The 20,116-nt window shown below is 36.3% G+C and overlaps 1 protein-coding gene across 1 annotated transcript in view; it reads right to left on the bottom strand.

Annotated features, from left to right (window-relative positions):
- Nucleotides 1-509: 509 nt before the first annotated feature.
- Nucleotides 510-20,116, bottom strand: part of PLCL2 (phospholipase C like 2) — a 100,397-nt gene continuing 80,790 nt past the window's right edge. The window contains exons 6-7 of the mRNA XM_084282244.1: nucleotides 8,971-9,080; nucleotides 510-1,765 (exon numbers count right to left, since the gene is read on the bottom strand). Coding sequence (XP_084138370.1) covers nucleotides 1,586-1,765; nucleotides 8,971-9,080 — 290 coding nt within the window. The 3' untranslated portion in view covers nucleotides 510-1,585. The remainder of the gene's footprint in view (nucleotides 1,766-8,970; nucleotides 9,081-20,116) is intronic.

Below are 20,116 nucleotides of genomic sequence, written 5' to 3'. Positions count from 1 at the left end.
CACCACAGGTTAAATGCTTCATTTTGTATGACATGAAGTAGAACTCATTTCTGGCAGGATCATAATATTGAGGCATATGATCTGTCACTGGACACGGAAAGAGCTTACCACCTTCTAAAACTGCTCCTAACCTATTCAGTTTGACATTTAAAAATGCAAGCTAAGATGTGACATTTATTATGCAAATTGTTTTTATCATTCTTTTCCTTTAATTTTATGAAGACTAGAAAATAAATTTAAGTTCCTAATAATTCAGATGAAGTGTAAGTATACTGACGTTCTCAGTCAGAGATCCATTGACTTTTCCACGATGTTATATACATGTAGATGTTCATTACAACCTAAATGCAGAAATTGGATCTTGAATTGGTTAAACTAATCAATCCTTGTAGAATGCCTGTCTTGAACTGCTCTAATTAAAACAATACTTACAACAGACATCACCACCTTCCCCTTTTTCCCACTACTGAACAAAAACTGCATTTTAATCTTTTTAGGATTTTGCTTGTTTTTCTTCAAATTTATTAGCTTCTGTAATTATATAGTCCATTTTATTGTTAAATCAGAAACAGTAAGAGAACACTCTAGGTTGGTATAGTCATTTTACAATGAGCATATCAGCTACAATACCTTTACCTAATGTTGTCATAAAACCAAACAAACAGAACCAGAACAGCAATTTTTTGACAAATCTGCTTATTGAGATATCGCTTATTCTGTAAGGAAGAAAATACTTGAAAAATAAAAAAGTTAAAATTTAGTTAAAAGCTTTACTTGTTTGGGAGCAATCTCATAAAACTTTTTAATATGAGCACTTCACTTCACAAAATGAAAAAAACTATTTACAACATTTTGCTTGCAGTTTGGTCACATTATCTACACACATTTGCAGAAGATCTTAGGCAAAATAGGTATGTATCTTTTTCTGACATAGGCTATCAGATTGATTGCACATTTTCCTTTTACATAATGGCTCTCCTATAGTGCACTGAAGTCAGTGATCACTGTCTAATTACATTCTCATTTTAATTTATGGCTCAACAATAAAATCAATACCACTTCAAACCCAAATATCTGACCGGCTGTATGACATATAGTGTGAAACATGTGGATCCTCCTTTCTTGGACCTCATTTTCAAGTTAGGTGCACAATAGTTCACCTTGCTAGCACAATTACCAACCTGTGCGAAGAAATAAAGGACCTGTACATCTAATCTGTTTGAAAATCAAGGCATCTTGTCAAATTCTGTGAACTGTTCTCCCTCTCATTACAGCTCATTTAAGAAATGTTCATTTCCCTATGGCACTATAATGAACTTTTCAGCACGCTATTACTGAATTACAGTATCTTTTACATATATACTATATTTTGGCCAATAACGTAATTTCCATGTTACACAATATCATTGCCTTCACAAGCAGAGTTGCTACATACATTCACAGTTTCAATAGATTGTAATTAGCTTCTCCAGTTGTGCTTTGAAAATCCCAAATATTTTCCAACAGTAAGTGCAAAGCAAATGTCCTATGCAGCTACAATTGGTCACAGAGTTATAAACTCCATAATTACGAGAAGAGCATTCTCTCATTCTCCATTTTCATCACCTGCTTTTTCAGGTATAACCTCCAGGCTTCGACGAGGTTTTGAGATTTCTGTGTTTTCAGTGCCTGGTTTATTAAGTCCACATGAAAGAGTGGCATAATGGATTTGTTTCAGATTCTCCAGTGCTTCATTTTTAGCATATTTGAGAAGATCAGCTTGTCCCTGCAAAACAAAAACACTGTTAGAATACAGAGTTGGTAACAGGATTCTCTTTTCCCCTTTTCCTTCTGTTTGTTTCAGATTAATGGAATAGTTGCTTTGTTCAAAATAAGCAAATAAATGAACATGGATTATTACTTCACGTTTGTAAGTTGGTAACAACCAAGCTCCTTGCTTGCTCTGGAGCCAGCTGATTGCATAAACAAAGGAACAGGGATCATTTCTATCTAACAGCTGTCAGGAAAGTAATCTGTGCTGTATTTTTAACCCATGGGGACTATAAGTGTTTCTGCATGGAGAAAATTGTGAAGGCTCATTTTTATACTTCAGGGAGCAAACTTTTTGTTGCTGTTGTTGTTCTTCTTCTTTGACATTTTTTCCCTAGCAATGTGATTCATTTAGTAGTAGCATGGTAAAGAATCAAAGTTTGACAAAACATAAAAAGTGAAAATAACATGCCAGGAAACAACACGTAAAAAGCACGGTGATGACAGAGACCTCACAGGATTGCTTGCTACCCTTCTTTGCTTGCAGTGTTTCTCTTCACAGTAATTAAGTTTTAAGTAAAACTGTAAGAGAAACTGTCCCAGACTCAGGTGATTTGGCTCTGTCCTGTATTATTAGCTACTCCATCTCTTTGTACTGATTAGAGCCCTCTAACTGCAACAACTCTCAGCAGCAGACTGGGGACTGCCTTCCCTGCAGCCCTTTCTGTCTACCCTGCCCATGTGCAGGGAATGGACAAGCTCATGGTGCTGTGCCTGCAATCCCAAAGGAGAACGGTCCCACGGCGTGGAGAAAATCAGATGAGGTTTCAAAAATACTAGATCTTAAACTGTGTCGTTTCCAACCGAAGGGGCAGAAAACAAACACATATACACACACAAAAACAGGTACTGTAATTCCTTGACACTCTCAATTCATATAATGCCTAATAAGGTACGAACTCTGACTGCACCTTTTCCTGTAATTGGGGGATTCACGCTTTTCTCATGTAAATTCTCCTGATTGACACCTCTCTTGAAGAGATGCTAACTTCTCTTGTAGAGACATAACTGCTCCATTGCCTCTCTTCCTCTGCCAAATAAGACTGAAATCCAACTTTTTGATTTCAAAAATAAAGAGTTACAATGGCAATCAGAAAAACATGTGTGCACTCACATTGTGCTGTTTCAACCTCACTTCTTTAGCAAGGCAGAATATAAATACTACCCCATGAAGTAAGCAGAATTACACATTTGAAGCACACAAATTCGAAACATATATTGCTTTCTACCCCCTACCCTTATCCAAGGCTATAATTGCTAGGGTGTTTTTTTCTGATTACCAGACAGGAAAAAATCTAGAAGTACACCAAACATAGCAAAAGCCTCAGTAATATTTTCTTCTAAGGAAAACCAGGGAATCTTTTTTTTTTTTTTAAAAAATATTTTTTCCAAACTGACAAACAACTAAAAGCTAATTTAAAACACTCCAGCAGCCTAAATGAGTCATATCTGGAGTGCATCTGTTTCTAGCCCAAGTTCTGTTTTACATGGATTAGTATAATATACTTCTGGAACTTTAATCAAGTTGTTTATTATAGGCAGAGCTGCTAGCAACAGTCTATTAATAAGGTTGCCTAAAACTCCCCATTTAGAAAAAAAACCCTGCTGTCAGTTGCTTATATGCTTGCCAAACTTTTACTACTTAAGCTGATATTCTCTACATAGGATTTTTGCCACTAGCAGATTTTATTATTACTGTTTAATATTATTCTTTAACCTCATCCATATGGCTCATTCAGTTCTGAGAATAAAGACAGGAAAATGCTGTCAGAATTTTTTTAACAACCTTCCATCCTTCCCCCCCACCTCCCACTTAGGGTAGGGACTTGCAATTCAAATGACTTAAGGAACCCATGGCAGCAGATCCAAGTTATGAGCTTTTACCAAACAAAAATCAGATTTTGAGAGTGGCTAATACAATCACGCAGGATTTCTTTCTTGGTCATTCTTCATCTCCTGACAGCTCCAGCATGTGGCAAGACAATGTGTATTCCGTTCTCACACAATAAAAAATATGCGCTAGAAGAAAACGGTTGGTTTTTCCTGTATAGCTTCTCCAAGTTGTCCTACCACCAGGATTTGGTTACCAATGCAGGCAGCCCAAAAGTCAGACTGGAGGAAGGAAAGGAAGAGCCTGGGACGGTGACTTTGGCAAGGAGCAGATGGAGAAAAGGAGTAGGCAAAGGGCAACCTCTGGGGCTGAACTGGCAAGGAGTCTATGACTGCAGAAAGTGAAGTTGGATTGTATTAGGCAAAGTAGTGACCAGGTAAGACCGAAGGAGATCATGAGTTAGCAACAAAACTATGAATTCTGTGAAGGAACACAGAGTTTAGACCGAACTGGACAAGGTGAAAAGGAAAGAAGGAGACAACAATTGGGACTGGAATACAGAAAGAAAACAGATCTGACAAAAACCACCATGTTGAATGAAGCCTGGAAATGGTAGTCAAGTAGAAGGACTAACAATTCAAAAAAGAGTGAGAGAACTTGGCAATGAGATTAAAAGTTGGTGAGAAAGAAAAACAAGCAAAAATGCACAACAGACAGAATACTGCAGAACACAATGAAATCAGGTAAAGTGATGGGGAAACTAAATTAACACTCATCAGGAAGCATCTCTGGAGAAGAGGGGACAATATGAACTGGAAAGCAATAGGAAAAACTGCCAGAATAGAAAATTAGGTACCAAGTGGGAAAAGAGCACCGGATGGAGGAGAGAGGGGAGGGAGGAAGCCAGGGGTTGGCAGGAATGGCTTGGTTTTCAGCAGGGAGCTGCGATCATCTGGACAAGACTGAGGATGATGAACTCCATACACAAGAGTAGATCTGGGATAAGAGCCTGGATTATTAGAGGCAAGAGGGGTTCAGACTAAACACATTTGGCCTGGTGTTAGTCAAGTTTAGACTGGGGTGAAATAGTAAAATTAATCTGTGTCCATTAGATAATCTCTTCTCCGACACTCAGAATGAAGCAACTGATTTCTGAATGCCTCTGAACTTAGAAAAGCATTTGTGAAAACAACTGCGTTGTCATTATCTACCAGCATGTCTTGAGCCAAAGACAAAGTAAGAGCCACCCAGTGCTACCAAACATAGGCCCTAGCTCAAGCGAGAGAGGTCTGTGCAATTATCCGAGCTCTGCTGATGTGCCATCATGAAGCCATATGCTGAGGGAAAAAAAGTATGCATCTTAAAAATTCAAGCTGTAGTCACAGTGAACACTTTTGAGCACAAAGCACTCGAAAGGCAGAAAAGTTGAAAAGTCATCCAGATCTGACAAACTGCCACCAATTACGAAACCTCACAGACCTTCCTTCTAGCTGTTTATCAAATTTCTCTTGTCCAAGGGGTCTCAAGAAGAAGTGTTTTTATATCATAGCTTCTGAAAGGTAAATAAAAGCAAAACCAACATTGTTCCTATCTGTTCTCTTATCTGTGAAATGAGATACCACATCAGACAATCTGACAGCGTAACTGGAACATCTGAGCACAACTGCCTTCTCAATCTGGTATGTGTTCACTCATGATTTTTGGATAACAGATTCTCCAGTGAGTGTCTGAACATTAAAGTACTGTATAGATGACATCTGAAATAACTGCATGAGTACCTTCTCCCCCAGAAATTCCAAGAAACTACATTACTAATGACTGGGCTTTATCTCAGGGTCTGGGAGCCCAAAGTTTGTATCAGGAACAGTACGAAGCCAGTATCACTTTCTCAAAAGCTTCTTTGAGCAGGGGGCTGCTTGGTATGCTGTAGCATACTGCAGCACTCCGTGTCCAGCTGACTTGCTCTGAGTGCACTCACAGAATCAGGCAATAAAGGACTTAGCTTCTTAACTTCTCAAAATGCTTTTAAGTAAGAGCCAAAATCCCATCAGTCTAGCAACTTGATTGAACCAGGATACTGGTTTTTCTTCTGAGCACCTACAGGCATAGGAAGCACGTTTGGGGGGCTTTATGAATGCCCATGGTGAGAACAGTGCTGTCCATGTATAAATGCACAAACTGAATACAGGTATTTCATCCAAATTCAAACATGCCATACCAATAATAAATTTGGCCACAGTTTCAAATTAGGAAAACCAAAACACTTTAAAATAGTAATTGTAACACATACACACACATATAGATATTTGTTAGATTAGTTAGCTGTTCTAACAAAGAGTTCCTATAGAATTAAGCTGTCGATTTCATTTTTTTATCAAACTTTCCATTGCATCAACTGTAGTCGAAATGTCCCAATTAAAAAAAAAAAAAGATCAATACTTGCCTTAAGGGCAAAATGCAACTGAATCGGTTTGGAAAATATATCAGCCAAGCCATATGACCATGTTACGATTCCTCTGTGAGGAGCTGATGATAGCGCTCATGCAGAATTATTTAGTGATGCTGTTCAGAGCCACAGAGCATTTCCTAAATCATAGCCAAGAAACTACGTGAAATACTGTTCCAAATTACAAGTAGAATAAAAAGTTCAATCTATCTAAGCACGGCACTGCCTTTGGTGTGTCGGTTGCTCAGTTGCCTTGCTGAACAACAAAATTTGGGGTCACTGAACAGACTAGATTTTATTTTTTATGCTGTTCAAAAGAGAAGTTAATTTGAAGCAGGCAGGGAATTCAAGAGAAAAAAATAAATTATTCTTCAAGTGGCTTCATAGATTGTCACTCTTCTGATCAATTTTTACTCCAGAAAATGTGGGTATTCAATTTCCATCCCTGTCCTCACATACTTTTCAGAGAGCTGGAAAAATGGAAAACAGAAATGGAAAACCATAGCACTAGATCAAAATTATGGTTGCAGGAAGAGCAGTGTCTTAGAATCTCATGGACTTTTTAACTATGTCCCTCAAGACAAGCTACAGTTACAGCCTGTAGTTAAGAGTCCAGAGTGAAAAAGTTCAACGTGTTTTACTTCAAGCAAATCACAAGCTCTAACTTTCTGTGTATCTAAATGTGAATAATAATACTTAATAGAAGCCTATGTGAACTGTAGGATTTGTGAACTGTAACATTTGTAAAGAACTTTTAAGACATTACAACATACATGAACTTTCTGTAATAAGACCTCCTACAGTTTAGACGACAGTTTGATTAGACATCTTACTGATTTTATGATGAAGTATTAAGTATGGGAAAAACTGTACCTTCCTATAGAAGGGACATTAGTCTGGGAGCAGAAAAAAAAAAAAAAAAAAAACTAAGTCAATGTTGAAGAGATTTCCTGAATAATCTCTTTAGAAGGAAGGCCTTTAACTTCATAATTACATTAATCCTAAGGATACACAAAGAAGCCCTTCAGGGCTCCCAAGAGCCAGATCTCCTGTGTGGGTTCTCCAGTTCCTGGCTTATGCAGAAATCACAGTTTCACAGGTCAGTCATTCATCAACTGCAAATCCTTCCCCCAGCCAGCCCGTATGTTCTGAATGGAAAGCAGAGATGAAACAGAGGTACTGCTGCCGTTTCGGTCAGCATTAAAATAGATTGCCTTATCCAAGCTGTATCTGATCCTCTTGACAGAAAATTAAAGGCTAGAATCTATTTCCTTTACATTTTCCCAAACCCACTGAACTGACTGCCCTTCTCTTCATCTCCTAGGTAGTATTGGTTTGTACTTGACACATCCCATTTAGCATCTTCAGGAAATTCTGCTCTATTAAAGGAAAAGTGACAATCTGGTCCTTTTATTTTTAAGCAGAACCTACAAACATATTTTTAGAATGTAATAACTGTACATGCTGTAGCAAATTCAACCTCTTTTTGATTGTCTTCTGCATTAAACTTGTACGGTGTAAAACAAGGGGGACAGAACAATAAGCGGGACAGTGAAAAAGCTTAAAAGCTGAAACTAACACAGAAAGCACAAATATGTGTGTGTTACTGCTTTTCTGTAGTGGTGCACTCTAAGGCGAGGTGGTAGGGAATTCTATTTTCAGTAATAAGAACTAAAAATAAAAAAATCAGTGGGAGAAAATTTTCTTTCTAATTAAAACAGATTTTCTAGTTTAATATAGTGATGAAATATTTGATTGAGTGGGAGAGAAGAACTCATTAGTAGATGTAAACACAAAATTTGAATAATTTGGGCTAGAAGGATAGTGTCAAGGGAATAAATTAGGAGAGGCAGTTTTGCTGTCTCTATAAATTTTGATATTCTCTGCTGAGATGAAAGACTAGAGATAAGAAAGTTGTTCCACATTTGAGTTTCCTGAGGGTTTCTAGCTGAAAGCTTTTTTATATTACATCACTTAATGTTGTGTAAAAACATAAGCAAATGTGCTCAATAGAAGGCAAAGAGAATCTCTAGATCATACACACTCATCTTACTCCAGTCTGGATTACTGATATATTTTGCATGTGTCATTAATCACCATTCCTCACTAACTGCAATAGCAACAGCCTCCCTTTTGTTTTTCAATAACTGCATTAACCTTAATACCCTCACTCCCTTTGAAATCACAGAAAAGGGTTTAAACAGCAGCACAGCTTCCTCCCAGCCCAAGTAGCTTCACAGAAATCAGTACTCATTGTTTCACCCATGTCAAAAATTCACATTGACGGTCTGCTGTGTTCTCAGCTTAATAAAAAAAAAAAAATTGAAAATCATAAAAGTGAACAAATGTAGTTGAACTTTCACAGAATCACAGAATCACAGAATTTCTAGGTTGGAAGAGACCTCAAGATCATCGAGTCCAACCTCTGACCTAATGCTAACAAGTCCTCCACTAAACCATATCCCTAAGCTCTACATCTAAACGTCTTTTGAAGACTTCCAGGGATGGTGACTCCACCACTTCCCTGGGCAGCCTGTTCCAATGCCTCACAACCCTTTCGGTAAAGAAGTTCTTCCTAACATCTAACCTAAAACTCCCCTGGCGCAACTTAAGCCCATTCCCCCTTGTCCTGTCACCAGGCACGTGGGAGAACAGACCAACCCCCACCTCGCTACAGCCTCCCTTGAGGTACCTATAGAGAGCAATAAGGTCGCCCCTGAGCCTCCTCTTCTCCAGGCTGAACAAGCCCAGCTCCCTCAGCCGCTCCTTGTAGGACTTGTTCTCCAGGCCCCTCACCGGCTTCGTCGCCCTTCTCTGCACCAATGACCAATAATAATATTATATTTAGAAAAACACAGTAGCTAACCAAAGGATGACACATTACCTTTAAAATTGTAATATTCCACGTAAAACTTTCTACAGATTTTTGCAGCTTTCTTTCTTTCAAGCCTTCTCTTGCTCCTATATTATGCAGGTTTTCATGAAACTCCATTGCTGTAGAGAGGAAAAGAGAGAGGAATATAGCATCTTTTTAAATTCATTTTTGTTATCACAGAAACAGTGATTTGAAACTAAAAAGGTAAAGAACAGTTAAAAAGCATTAGAAATGGTATTTTTCAAGCACAAATATATTTGACCTAGTAATCCAAAATTATACAACATGCCAATACGCACTGATCTCTCTAAGCCAAAATCCATGCTGAAGTACTTGTTGGGTCACTGACATAGAAACACGGAGTCGAACAAATATTTACTATACAAAACTATTCTTAAATAACATTTGAATATGTTGCACTACATGTTAAGACCTTTTTGTGCATCTCTAGGAAGTGGAAGCAGTAATTTCATGAAAAATATTTCATGTTTTATGTCTCAACAAATGTATTTTGTGCCTTGCTCTAGTACACACTAAATTTACCTCATGGTTGTCCAGATAACAGCTTACATGCTGGGACCCATGCAGAAAACAGCCTTCCCACCTTACCCCGAGGGAAGGGGTCTAAGCGTGAAATGGCTATGTCAAGCAAACCACCAAGGACATTTAACCATACTCATGTAAAGTACTGTGTCCACAGAACCCGTATCTGACAATCCCCCAACCAAAAAAACTTCCTGAAAAATCCAGATTATTTTGTTCATATTATATTTCCCAATACCAGATTTCTAACTAGTTGAGAAATTAAAGTTCTATCACTGTTTCCAAGTATCTGTTTCCATCATCCAAAAAATAAATTCCCAGTATATCATAGAAAGATGATCCTTAGATCCATAATTACAGCATTACATTTTGAGAGCCACCAGGACAATACAGATTTTCTTATGTGCTATCATTTATCCTTAGACTCTACTGCTGAACTTTTGGAGTTCTGTACTCAGATTCTCAGCACAATAAATAAATCAGCAAGGTGCATGGAAAATAAGCAGGTGACTTGCAATGTAACACCATTACCAGCAGTTCATAAATTGAAAAAAAAAAATATGAAAGGAGGTAGACTAGAGTGCATGCAGTACATTTACAGAACTACAGTAATGGTTTACTAGCCTCATATCCACCGTTATAAATAATCCCCTTCAAATCCAAACCCACAGAAGTAGTGTTTGACAACAACCTTGCACCAAAGCTACTCAGAGATTGAGAATTACTCTGAGGGACTGCATGATTGGTGTGAAATTGGTGCTTTGCAGATTGCAGATTCTAATTTATACAATGTCATTAATAAGTCAGACATGGCGACAATGTCGGCCATGTGTTCTGCTAACCAGAAGAGTTGTGTCTGTGGTGCAGTGACTGCTTTCTGTGATGACCCCCTTCTTTTTTTATGCTCATGTGAAGTTACATTTCTATTTTGTCAAAGACATTCCACTCCAGCTAAATACTCCAAGGAGTTAGCAGCAACATGTCATTGCCCTTTTTCAAAAAATGAAAGGAAGTCAAATCATCCCACCAAGGTACACACACAAACCCTTGGCAAACAAGTGCTGCTTGATCACACCCCTCTCCTCAGCTTTTCTTAGGCTGGATGGGCAACTCCCCATTGCCATGGTAAACTAAACCTATCCAATTCTAAGGCTAATCATACAGTCAGAGACAAGTAGCTTTGAATTACATTTCTGTTTCTATTACTATTTTGCCAGGTACATTTAAATGGATTATTTCACCTCTTAGTTTCATTTTTTCCGTCTACTGATTCTAACTAATGACATTCCCTACACAATACAAGGCAACCTGAGCTTTAGTTACAAAGTATGAATTCAGTACAGCATTTATTGTCGACTACATTTCTCTCAGTATTCCCCTTCTCTGTCCCTGCTTGTTTTTCTTGTTTTATCTTGGAACTGCCTATTTCATGCATTAATAGTGGCAAAGTAGTAACAGAAGTTTTAAATTCCAAAACAAAACCAACTTCTTAGAAGATAACAAGAGGAAAAAAAAGGAAGAAACAGCTTTTCATTCACAGCTAAATTAATGACAAATGACAAATATGTTCACAAAGTCACTTAAAAGTGCCTTTCAGATAAGCTTGCGGAAAACCCTGAATTGTAACTCTCTTTTTTTCAGATAAATTCACAGAATTTTTTATCTCCTTCAAAGTAAAACTTCAGTTCTTGCAGTCATTACGATACAGTAAGAAAATCAATTTTATAAAGCTTAATTACTTCTAGAATTATTAGTCTATTAGTATTTTGAACTGCCTGGCAGTTCTTGGATGATAACAGTCCTTATGCTAACCTGATTTATCACTCTTAATATGTTTTCTGCATATACCACCTGTTTAATCAAAAAAAAAGTTGTTCATGCTTTCCATTTTACTTGCACCTGTTAAAAATATATCATCTACAAGTTTCTGAGTGATCATGGAAATTATATTGAATGCCAGAGAACTGTAATGCAATGGTAATGTCGTTCTAAATGTATAGTCATATTCTTCCGGTGAAGAAAAAGTCCCTGAAGTATAAAAAAGTTCCATGAAAGAGCGAAATGTCCTCACTGGGTTGGATGGGTCCCTGGGCAACCTGACCTAGAGGGTGGCATCCCTGCCCATGGCAGGGGGGTTGGAACCAGGTGATCTTTAAGGTCCATTCCAACCCAAGCCATTCTATGATTCTATGACCTCCTTTTCCCTTTGAAGGACAGTCTTTTAGATGACCAGACAGCATGCTTGTCCTGCACTCTCAACAGATGCATTTCTAAACTTTTACATTTGGTATTGTCACTTACTGAGAGCCAATGTCAAACATAAATATGAGCATGAACATGAAGTATATAGATGAACAAGAAGATGATATAGGAGGAATCAAGGAAACACGGTCCCCCACAAAGTACTTCTGCATCACTCCAAAGTGTGCATTTGATCTGTTCAGTGGAGTCATTTCATTTTGCTGCAACCTGTACAGCAAATAGCCACTAAAAATAATGCCTGTGTGACTTTAGTGTTGGCCAAAAAGTATCCCTGATTCCCACACTTTTCAGAAAGGTCTGTCACAAATAAATCACAGATTAGCTCTGAACAGCATCTTATGCTTCAAATATACAGAACCAAATGCAATCTTCAATATTAAAGCAAATATTTTATTAACTCTGCAGAATATCATAAAATCCCTAAACCAAAACTATTTTCATCTGTAACTAACAACATTACTGTAATACCAATCTAACATTAAATGAAGCACTACCTCTCTCAGCAGGCTGATGGGAGTGATCTGTCTAAACATGAAACCACTCAATTTAGGAGACCAGCAGAAGGACTGGTATGACAGCCATAAAACTCCTACTGAAAGCTCTCCAGTTCCATCTCCAAAAAACAATTTTAACAATCATCAGCATAGATACTCATACTAATATGTACAGACTCTAATTATATAGTTATACGATTTGAAGCTGTCAGGAAGGGTTGATGTAGTTGACTTTCCAGGTATATTTCTAAAGAGTAATAGCATTAAAAAGAGCTGAGAAAGGCTCAGAAGAATCTCTGTGCAGAAACACCTGGCTAAATGAGAACTGCAATAAAATTTTGTCTCTAGGGAAAATTACAATTGGGAGGAAAGACAGCTCGTCTCACACTGAGAGAAGTCATCTGTGATAGATTTGTTGATCCCAGTCATCATAATTGTGTATAAAATGACATACAGCACAAGAACAACAAGCCAACTTATTAATCATACAGATTTAACCAGGTAAAAATCAACAGCTTGATTTTTTTCTAGAAATAGGTGAGGCACCCATGCTTCTGAACAGCTCAAGAATGACATTGCTTGCCTATCTTTTGCATCTTATGCAGTTACTAATTATACTATCAGAATTAATCTAGTTCATTACTAGTGCAATGAACTGATGGCAATTTAATCCATCCCATTTATTACAATGTTGAAAAGAATTTTTACCTCTATAAAAACGTTAAAGAGATTATCTAATCTTGAGGTCTATTTCGACCTATTGTTTTGAGCAAACACATTACTACTGACGAGTGATTAAAACCTGCCTTTTAAGTTAACTGAAAGAGCTTAGTCACTTGTGAATTAAAGTGCATTGACCTACAACACCTTAGGCTACCAGGTTTCACTTCGTATCGATTAGAAAACTACATATGGCCAATTGCTGTGTAAGTATTGAGAGTTGAGATAGTTGTTTTTTTGAGGAATCCTTAGCAAAACAGTGAGCACAATACTTGCTATACTGTATTTCTAAAGCCAAATTTCTACTTGATATACTTGTTTTCATTGATGAAAACATTCTTGCCAAGAACATGATTTACAAAATTTATATTGGAGATATAATTATACAGCAGGTGGGCTTCTTGTTCTTTTCTTAACAAATAACTTTATCAATGAAATGGTAAACATGGTACCATTTGATAAACATTTGATACCAATAAAAATGGTATCAAAATGTAAAATGGTATCAAAATGTAAAAATGGTATCAAAATGGTAAAACATTGGTAATAAATATATATACTCTTTGCCCCCTACCTAGTAGTCCTAATATGAAATGGATAGCAAGCATTTTTCCATACCTGCATAAAATACATACTACTAACAGATACTGCAGATACTGAGAACATACTGTAGATAAACTCTTAATGTCACTCAAGTTAAATATATTTTATTTAATTCTTGGTAGAGCTCTTTGATTTAAAAGCAAAATGAGCATTTTTCAAAAGATTTATAAAGGAACAATAAAAATTAAATAAATATTAAATATTTCTAAAATTTGAGGAGTATACCAGACACTTCTTGATGAGGTTATTATACATTGCAGCTCAATTACTATTTACACTCTTCTCAAATGTTTAGAAAGCTTCTGTAAATCAGTTGCATACAGAAAGCTGTTCCTTACAAGGAAAAAAAATCCAAGAAAGCACTTTAGGCTTGAAAATTCTTCTTCTTAGGAAAAATTTCTAGGAAAATTTTATTTCTTAGGAAAGGAAAGAATTCTAGGAAAGCATTTAAGCTTTAAGTACCCATTTCCACACATAAATGTTTAATCTGTGCATATAACTGCTATGTTCGCCCCCATCTTTGAAAGCCAGGGCTTTAATTTTTTACAAAATTGCAAATGTTTCTTAGTATTTTTCTTTCAGCTTATATTGCTTGAACACTCAGGTATTTCAACCTCACAAATAATTTCTATTTAAAACAAGGTTTATCAGAAAAGTGATCAAGAAATAGTCTGGTTACCAGATAAAATCTCCTATAAACCATTCACATGTACATCATGGCAAAGAAGCCATGCCATGGAAATCAGTATAGCTATAAATTCTCACATAATTTTGCTTGTAGAATGCTTCTATACAAAATTTAAAATGAACTTTAATGAATAACTACTTAGTGCACCTCTGTATTAAATCAGTATCAATTCCAGCTGCAAAAACGGAGTTTTAACAGGAACTAGGATTAGACTCACACATAATTCCAAGCACCTACTTCCCAGTGAAGTCAACTGAAACATTTTACATCATAACTAAAGAACCAGATTTTTTTTTGCAGATTCTGAGATATTTTTTTTATTATTATTATTATTTTTTGTCAGATTGCTATGCATTGGCTTCAAGAAGTTCCAGGTCTGAATTATTTGCATTTAAAATATTTAGATTAATACTTGATAAAATAATACATTAACCAAATTTGTTACTCAGTATCTCTTTTAATTATTTCAACTTGTTTGGCAATGGTACAGCAGTACCTTCTTAGTAGGTAGAAATGTTTCCCAGACACAGATAGCCATGTCCCACCTCTACAGATAGTTAAATGTGCCTGCTGCCCCTTTATTCTTCAAAAGTAGGAAAGAAAAATTCTTTGCCTAAGATAACCTTCTTACCTCAACATCCCAAACTGTAATGGCATCACAACCTGCCTAATGCCATCCTCTCTGCTAGGACAAAATTAATATTTAGTCTTTCAATCCTAACTCATCCAGTTCCATATTTCACAATAATTCAATTTTCAACATAAGGCACCTTCTTTAATGCTGGTGAACCAGGAGGAGATAAGATGGTCTCACAATATGCCAACATTTTTATGAACCACTGTCAGCAGAGATTCAAAGTAGCTGCTGCACCAACTTTATGTCCTCTTTATAAGAGGACATCTGTGACATCTGGCTATGATGTAATTAAAATGTTATTACTTCTGTAAGTTCAGTAACCAGCTCCAACTTCATAAACACTTTCAAGAACAGTCCTATGTACCATTAACTTTCCAGACATCACAAAATGTTAATCAAGCTACGAAACACACAAACCCCTCACACCAACACTTTTTGTGTACCTCCAAAAAAAGCAGTCGCACAAAACACACTGAAAATTAGGCCTTCACATATTAAAATATTTGTCCTGAAAAGAAGACTCATGATTTCTCAAAAACTTTAATCTACAAGGACACTCCTGAATGAGGACAGACTATATTTCTGAATGTAGGTGGAGTTAAGACAGTATGACATATGAGACTACATATGAGACTGAATTACTGCTGTCAATAAGGGCAGAAACACAGGGCTGAGAGGGAGGATAGTATTTTTTCCATAGCTGCTGCTTCCATCTTTTATTTATCAGTCTTGATCCTCAAGAGACACCAGTGAAAGTCTAAGAAAAAAAATACTAATTTTATTGAATGCTAGAAAGCACAGATTTAATAAAGACACTGATTTATGGCACATTGTAAATTCTCCCAGTCTTCAGATCCTGCTGAGCTCACTTTGTTTTATTGTCAATAGTGATTAGTATCACTTTCTGTTCCACAGGAATGTTATTTCTATTTTCTTTAATAATACCTTCTTCTCCAGAGTAGTTGGTTACCTTTTTCTTTCATACTGTCTGATTAAAACAAGTTAACTACAGAGCCATTTCCCCAGCCTATGCTCAAACTCAGGATTTTTTTGTTACTGTTTAAAATATGAAGAAGGGGGTGGGTATTTGAAAGCCTGCTCACCTTTTTCAAGTACAGCCCTTCAGCTAATAAATCATAATACAAAATTTGTCTTTTAACCATACTGATTACTAACTCTTTTTTCTTAACCTCCATCTATGGATAGGTTGGAACTTCTTGTTAGTCTTAGCAGCTGTTGTACTTGTTATGGTGTTACATTTAGGTAGACAATCTAATGGAGGGGATAAAAGGACTCCTCATTCTATCCTGCTGTTTTGGAATAGATTGTAGTAAGGATAAAAATACGGCCTTTGATCAGATTTTAGTACACAAAGTATCTGATATACTTGTGCATTCTAGTGTACTTCTCTGTATCTTCAGGGATATAATTATTCTTGTCCCTTTAATCAGTTTAACCATAGAAGGTGACTGCAAAAAAATAAGAACTACAAGCAAATATCAGATTAATTTTGTATATATTTCTGTACTAGGGAAAGGCTATTTAAATCAAGAATCCTATTTTAGTCTCTTACCACTATATTAAGACTTCTAGTACATAACCATATTTGCCAATCATTTTTGCTCACTGACATTGCTGAAAATTGAACATGAAGTTCTAGATATTCATCATTAATATGACCTGGTCTTTTACTGGGCTAGAATTGCATTAACAGTAGGAAAAAATGCTTTATGTGAAGGGGAAAACTCAGAAAATGATGCACAGTCTGTGTTAGTTTAAGTGTTTAACCCATACAGTCTTGCATGTACAGTATTTAAAGATAAATCTACTTGGCAAAATAAACTGTAAATGAAGTTGAATGGAGCTAGCACAAAGGGTGTGAGCATATAAGGAAGGGCAGAATGGGATCTGAATGTGTTAACAACCAGAATGCAAAGACTCTAGAATCCTAAGACTGTATTTCAACTATAAACATACGCTATAGCCTGTGTCACCTGTTCTGGTGAGGACAAACTAGGATGTTCCACAAATGATTATTTGAATTGTGAGAATGACATAGAGATATATTTAGCCAAGTATACATGGCTTCCTCAGACAAGTGCTAGAACAGTTTCAATCTATTCTCATTAATTTATTTATGAATGATGGAGGCTCAAACTGTTTGATTTCTTGAAAAGACTATAGTGCTTTGGAGCAAAAACTTAAATGCAGGAAGATGCAGCTGGGAGTAGGAACTGAGATCACTGCAAACATCAAAGAAAGTATGCGAGATGTATGCTAAGAATCACCAACCCTTGTACACGATATATCAGATTCTCTTAAAAAACAACACCATCAAAAAACAACAACAATGGGTTATGTACAAGGAGCGCTATATGAAGAAGTACAGTGTATGACTGGTAAGAAGTCTCTGTCTTCATTGTTATGAAGACAGAGACTTAAATACAATGGAGAATAATGATTTATTCACAAATGCTAAATTAATCCAAGTCCAGTTCTCCATGCTTTTACCCCATGATAGAATATGGCTTCAATAATATTCAAGACACAAGAGACAGAGCTGGGAAGTATATATACAGCATAAGTTGAGCTGCTGTGGAGCTGTACCTGCAGATGCTTAGTGGAGTTGCTTGAGGTAGAAGGATAAATAGAAGAGAAAAAAAAAAAAAAAAAAAAAAAGTAGAAAAAATCGATTATGCATAGTAAAAGGAGAAAGAAAAAAAAAAAAAGGTAAAAATTATTCACTGAACACAGAAAGTAAGTTGAAAGGCATACCAAGAAAAGCAGTGCTAAGAATATGCCCTTTATTCACACCTTTCCTTAAGTATCAGAGACAGCCTGCTGTGCTAACAGACCGTCATTATTATGTTGCATTTGTATGGGTAAGTGTGGAGAAATTAGTTTAAACAATTTGATAGCTGGCTTAGAAAAAATGGGAATAGGAAGCAAGTGGAGAAAAGCAGGTATTTCAAAAGAATGGAGACAGGCTTAAAGGGGCCTGTTGGGAAAAAATGTTTGGAAAAACTAATCTAGCCATTCTCTTCCACTGGTTAAATAAAAACTCAATTGTTTGTCCATATATTTAGTCAAAAGTCCTCAAGACTTAATTACAATAAGTTTATTTTCCTCTATTAAGTAGTTTACCTAATCTGTATATAACATACAACATTATTCTGCATCACATATGCTTTGTTTCAAAGGACCCTAAATCTAAACCCAATTTAGGCTGCAAATAATCGAAACACATAGTGAAAGAAACAGCTCCGTAAGCAAGCAGTTTTGCTGAAAGGCTTAAGCAGTAACAGTGGTGAGTTATAGCTATTAGAACAAAATTAATTTTATTACTTTAGTTTTCAGCTCCAAGAAGCAGTGCCAGTGCTTGTATGGACATTATTGTAATCTTTTTTGCATGCAGTATGACATAACTTCTTCTCAATGGGTATTGTGCACCATGTTTATCTTTGACAGCATCCAGAATGGCTGGAAGTTCTTGAAACTGTATCTTGTTCCTGACATTGCTGATAGACTGCACTGGAGTACATATTAAAACATGTACTCATCTTCTGTCTTTTACTACTTTCATTATTTAATAAAGCAAGTCCCTGCTGGTTTTGTTACTGTACAGATGGAATAAATAAAACGGTCCCTGCTCCAACAACCTGGAATCAAAGCATAAGGAAAAAGGAGAACAGATGGGTAAAGAAAGAGGGGGAAGTACAAGGAAGCAATGAAAACTATTTTTGCTAAGGTAGTAGGAGGGCATGTGTCAATCTAGCTATATTTGTAGGAGAATTTTAAAAACCAATTCAAAGGAAGTAGCCTTGTGGATGTTTACAGTGAGCGTGTGGGACAACATGATAGAAAGCAAGATGACGGCTTACGGTCTATCAGGCAATGGAAACTCTTGCTACTAAATGAGCAAACACAAGAAAATGAAAGCAGCTCAGTCTCGACGTACAATAAGAAAAAAGTAGAGAGACGAACATAGAGACATCATGAAAATGACAGCAGGAAAATGGTGTACAAAAGGTAAAATTAAAATGGTCTAACTCAGAGAAAAGAATTGTAGTGTTGAGATGCTGGAAGGTAAGAGCTCTGGCTGTGCAGGTTAACAGGGAAGATTATACCTCTAAAACCAAACAGAAAAAAAGAGATATGAATGATTTGCACATAATGCCAGAGTCTGTATTTATGCATGATGTTAGCAGTAAACTGGCACCATTGGAACCGTATACAGGAATTTCATTTCCTTCTTGTAGGTCAAGGATAGTTGTTTTGTTTTTTTCCCTATGCACATTAATTTAGCTCATTGATGTTACATTTCACAGACTGTTTTTATAACTTGCAGTGTCAGGAGATCCTCCTATACCGTTTCACAATCAAATCTAGATTTGATTACACTCAATAATTCTTTGTCACCAGCAAACTGTGCTCATTCATTATTTGATGCTGATCATTTAGTGATTACTTGGAATATCACACATCCTGCTGAGACACTGCTGAACACCAAAATGAATACCTAACCTTTGGTTCTCTCTTTTAACCAGTAATTAGCTCAGACAGTATTTGAATTAAAGTGAAAGAATACAAGCAGTGATTCAAAAGAGAAGTGATGTGAATTGGGTACAAAGGAGGCCAGGGATGGGATAAGGTGACCTGGATATTCAAATTCTTTATTCCAGAGAAGACAGAATAGCATTTTAGGTCTTGCAACAGATTAAGGGGATAGACTGGATTATCTTTTAACTCCATTTTTAGCACCTACACTGTATTTTCTTGCACTAACTTCAGCGGGCTTAGTAGTAACAAAATAAATAGTGCTGCAATTATTTTAAAGTAATTCAGACATTTCTTATTCTCATAATATTATATATATTCTCATTCTGTTGAAGAATGAGGACAGGGGGCATCAACACAATATATTTTTCCAGCATCTTTTCATTAGTTAGTCTAGCTAAAATGTTTTAAATAATTATTTAAGAACAGAATTAGTTGAGATGAAAATATGCAGATATGAAGAAACAAAAAAAGATTTTTGATATGGTTTAATTTTTAAAAAACAAGAGAAGAACAGGAGTTTACTAAACATTTTAATTTTCATAGACAATATTAACTGCAAAGAACCTGACTTCTGAAAAGAGAAGAGCCATAGGAAGAATCATATCTTTGCTTATTCAACAGGCTATCAACCTCCGCAAGAAATAAAGG

This window comes from Netta rufina, assembly GCF_964035555.1.
Source record: "Netta rufina genome assembly, chromosome: 2".
In the NCBI taxonomy this organism is placed as follows: Eukaryota; Metazoa; Chordata; class Aves; order Anseriformes; family Anatidae; genus Netta; species Netta rufina.
The sequence above is the reverse complement of the archived record's forward strand: the minus strand, read 5'-3'. Positions and strand labels throughout refer to the sequence as shown.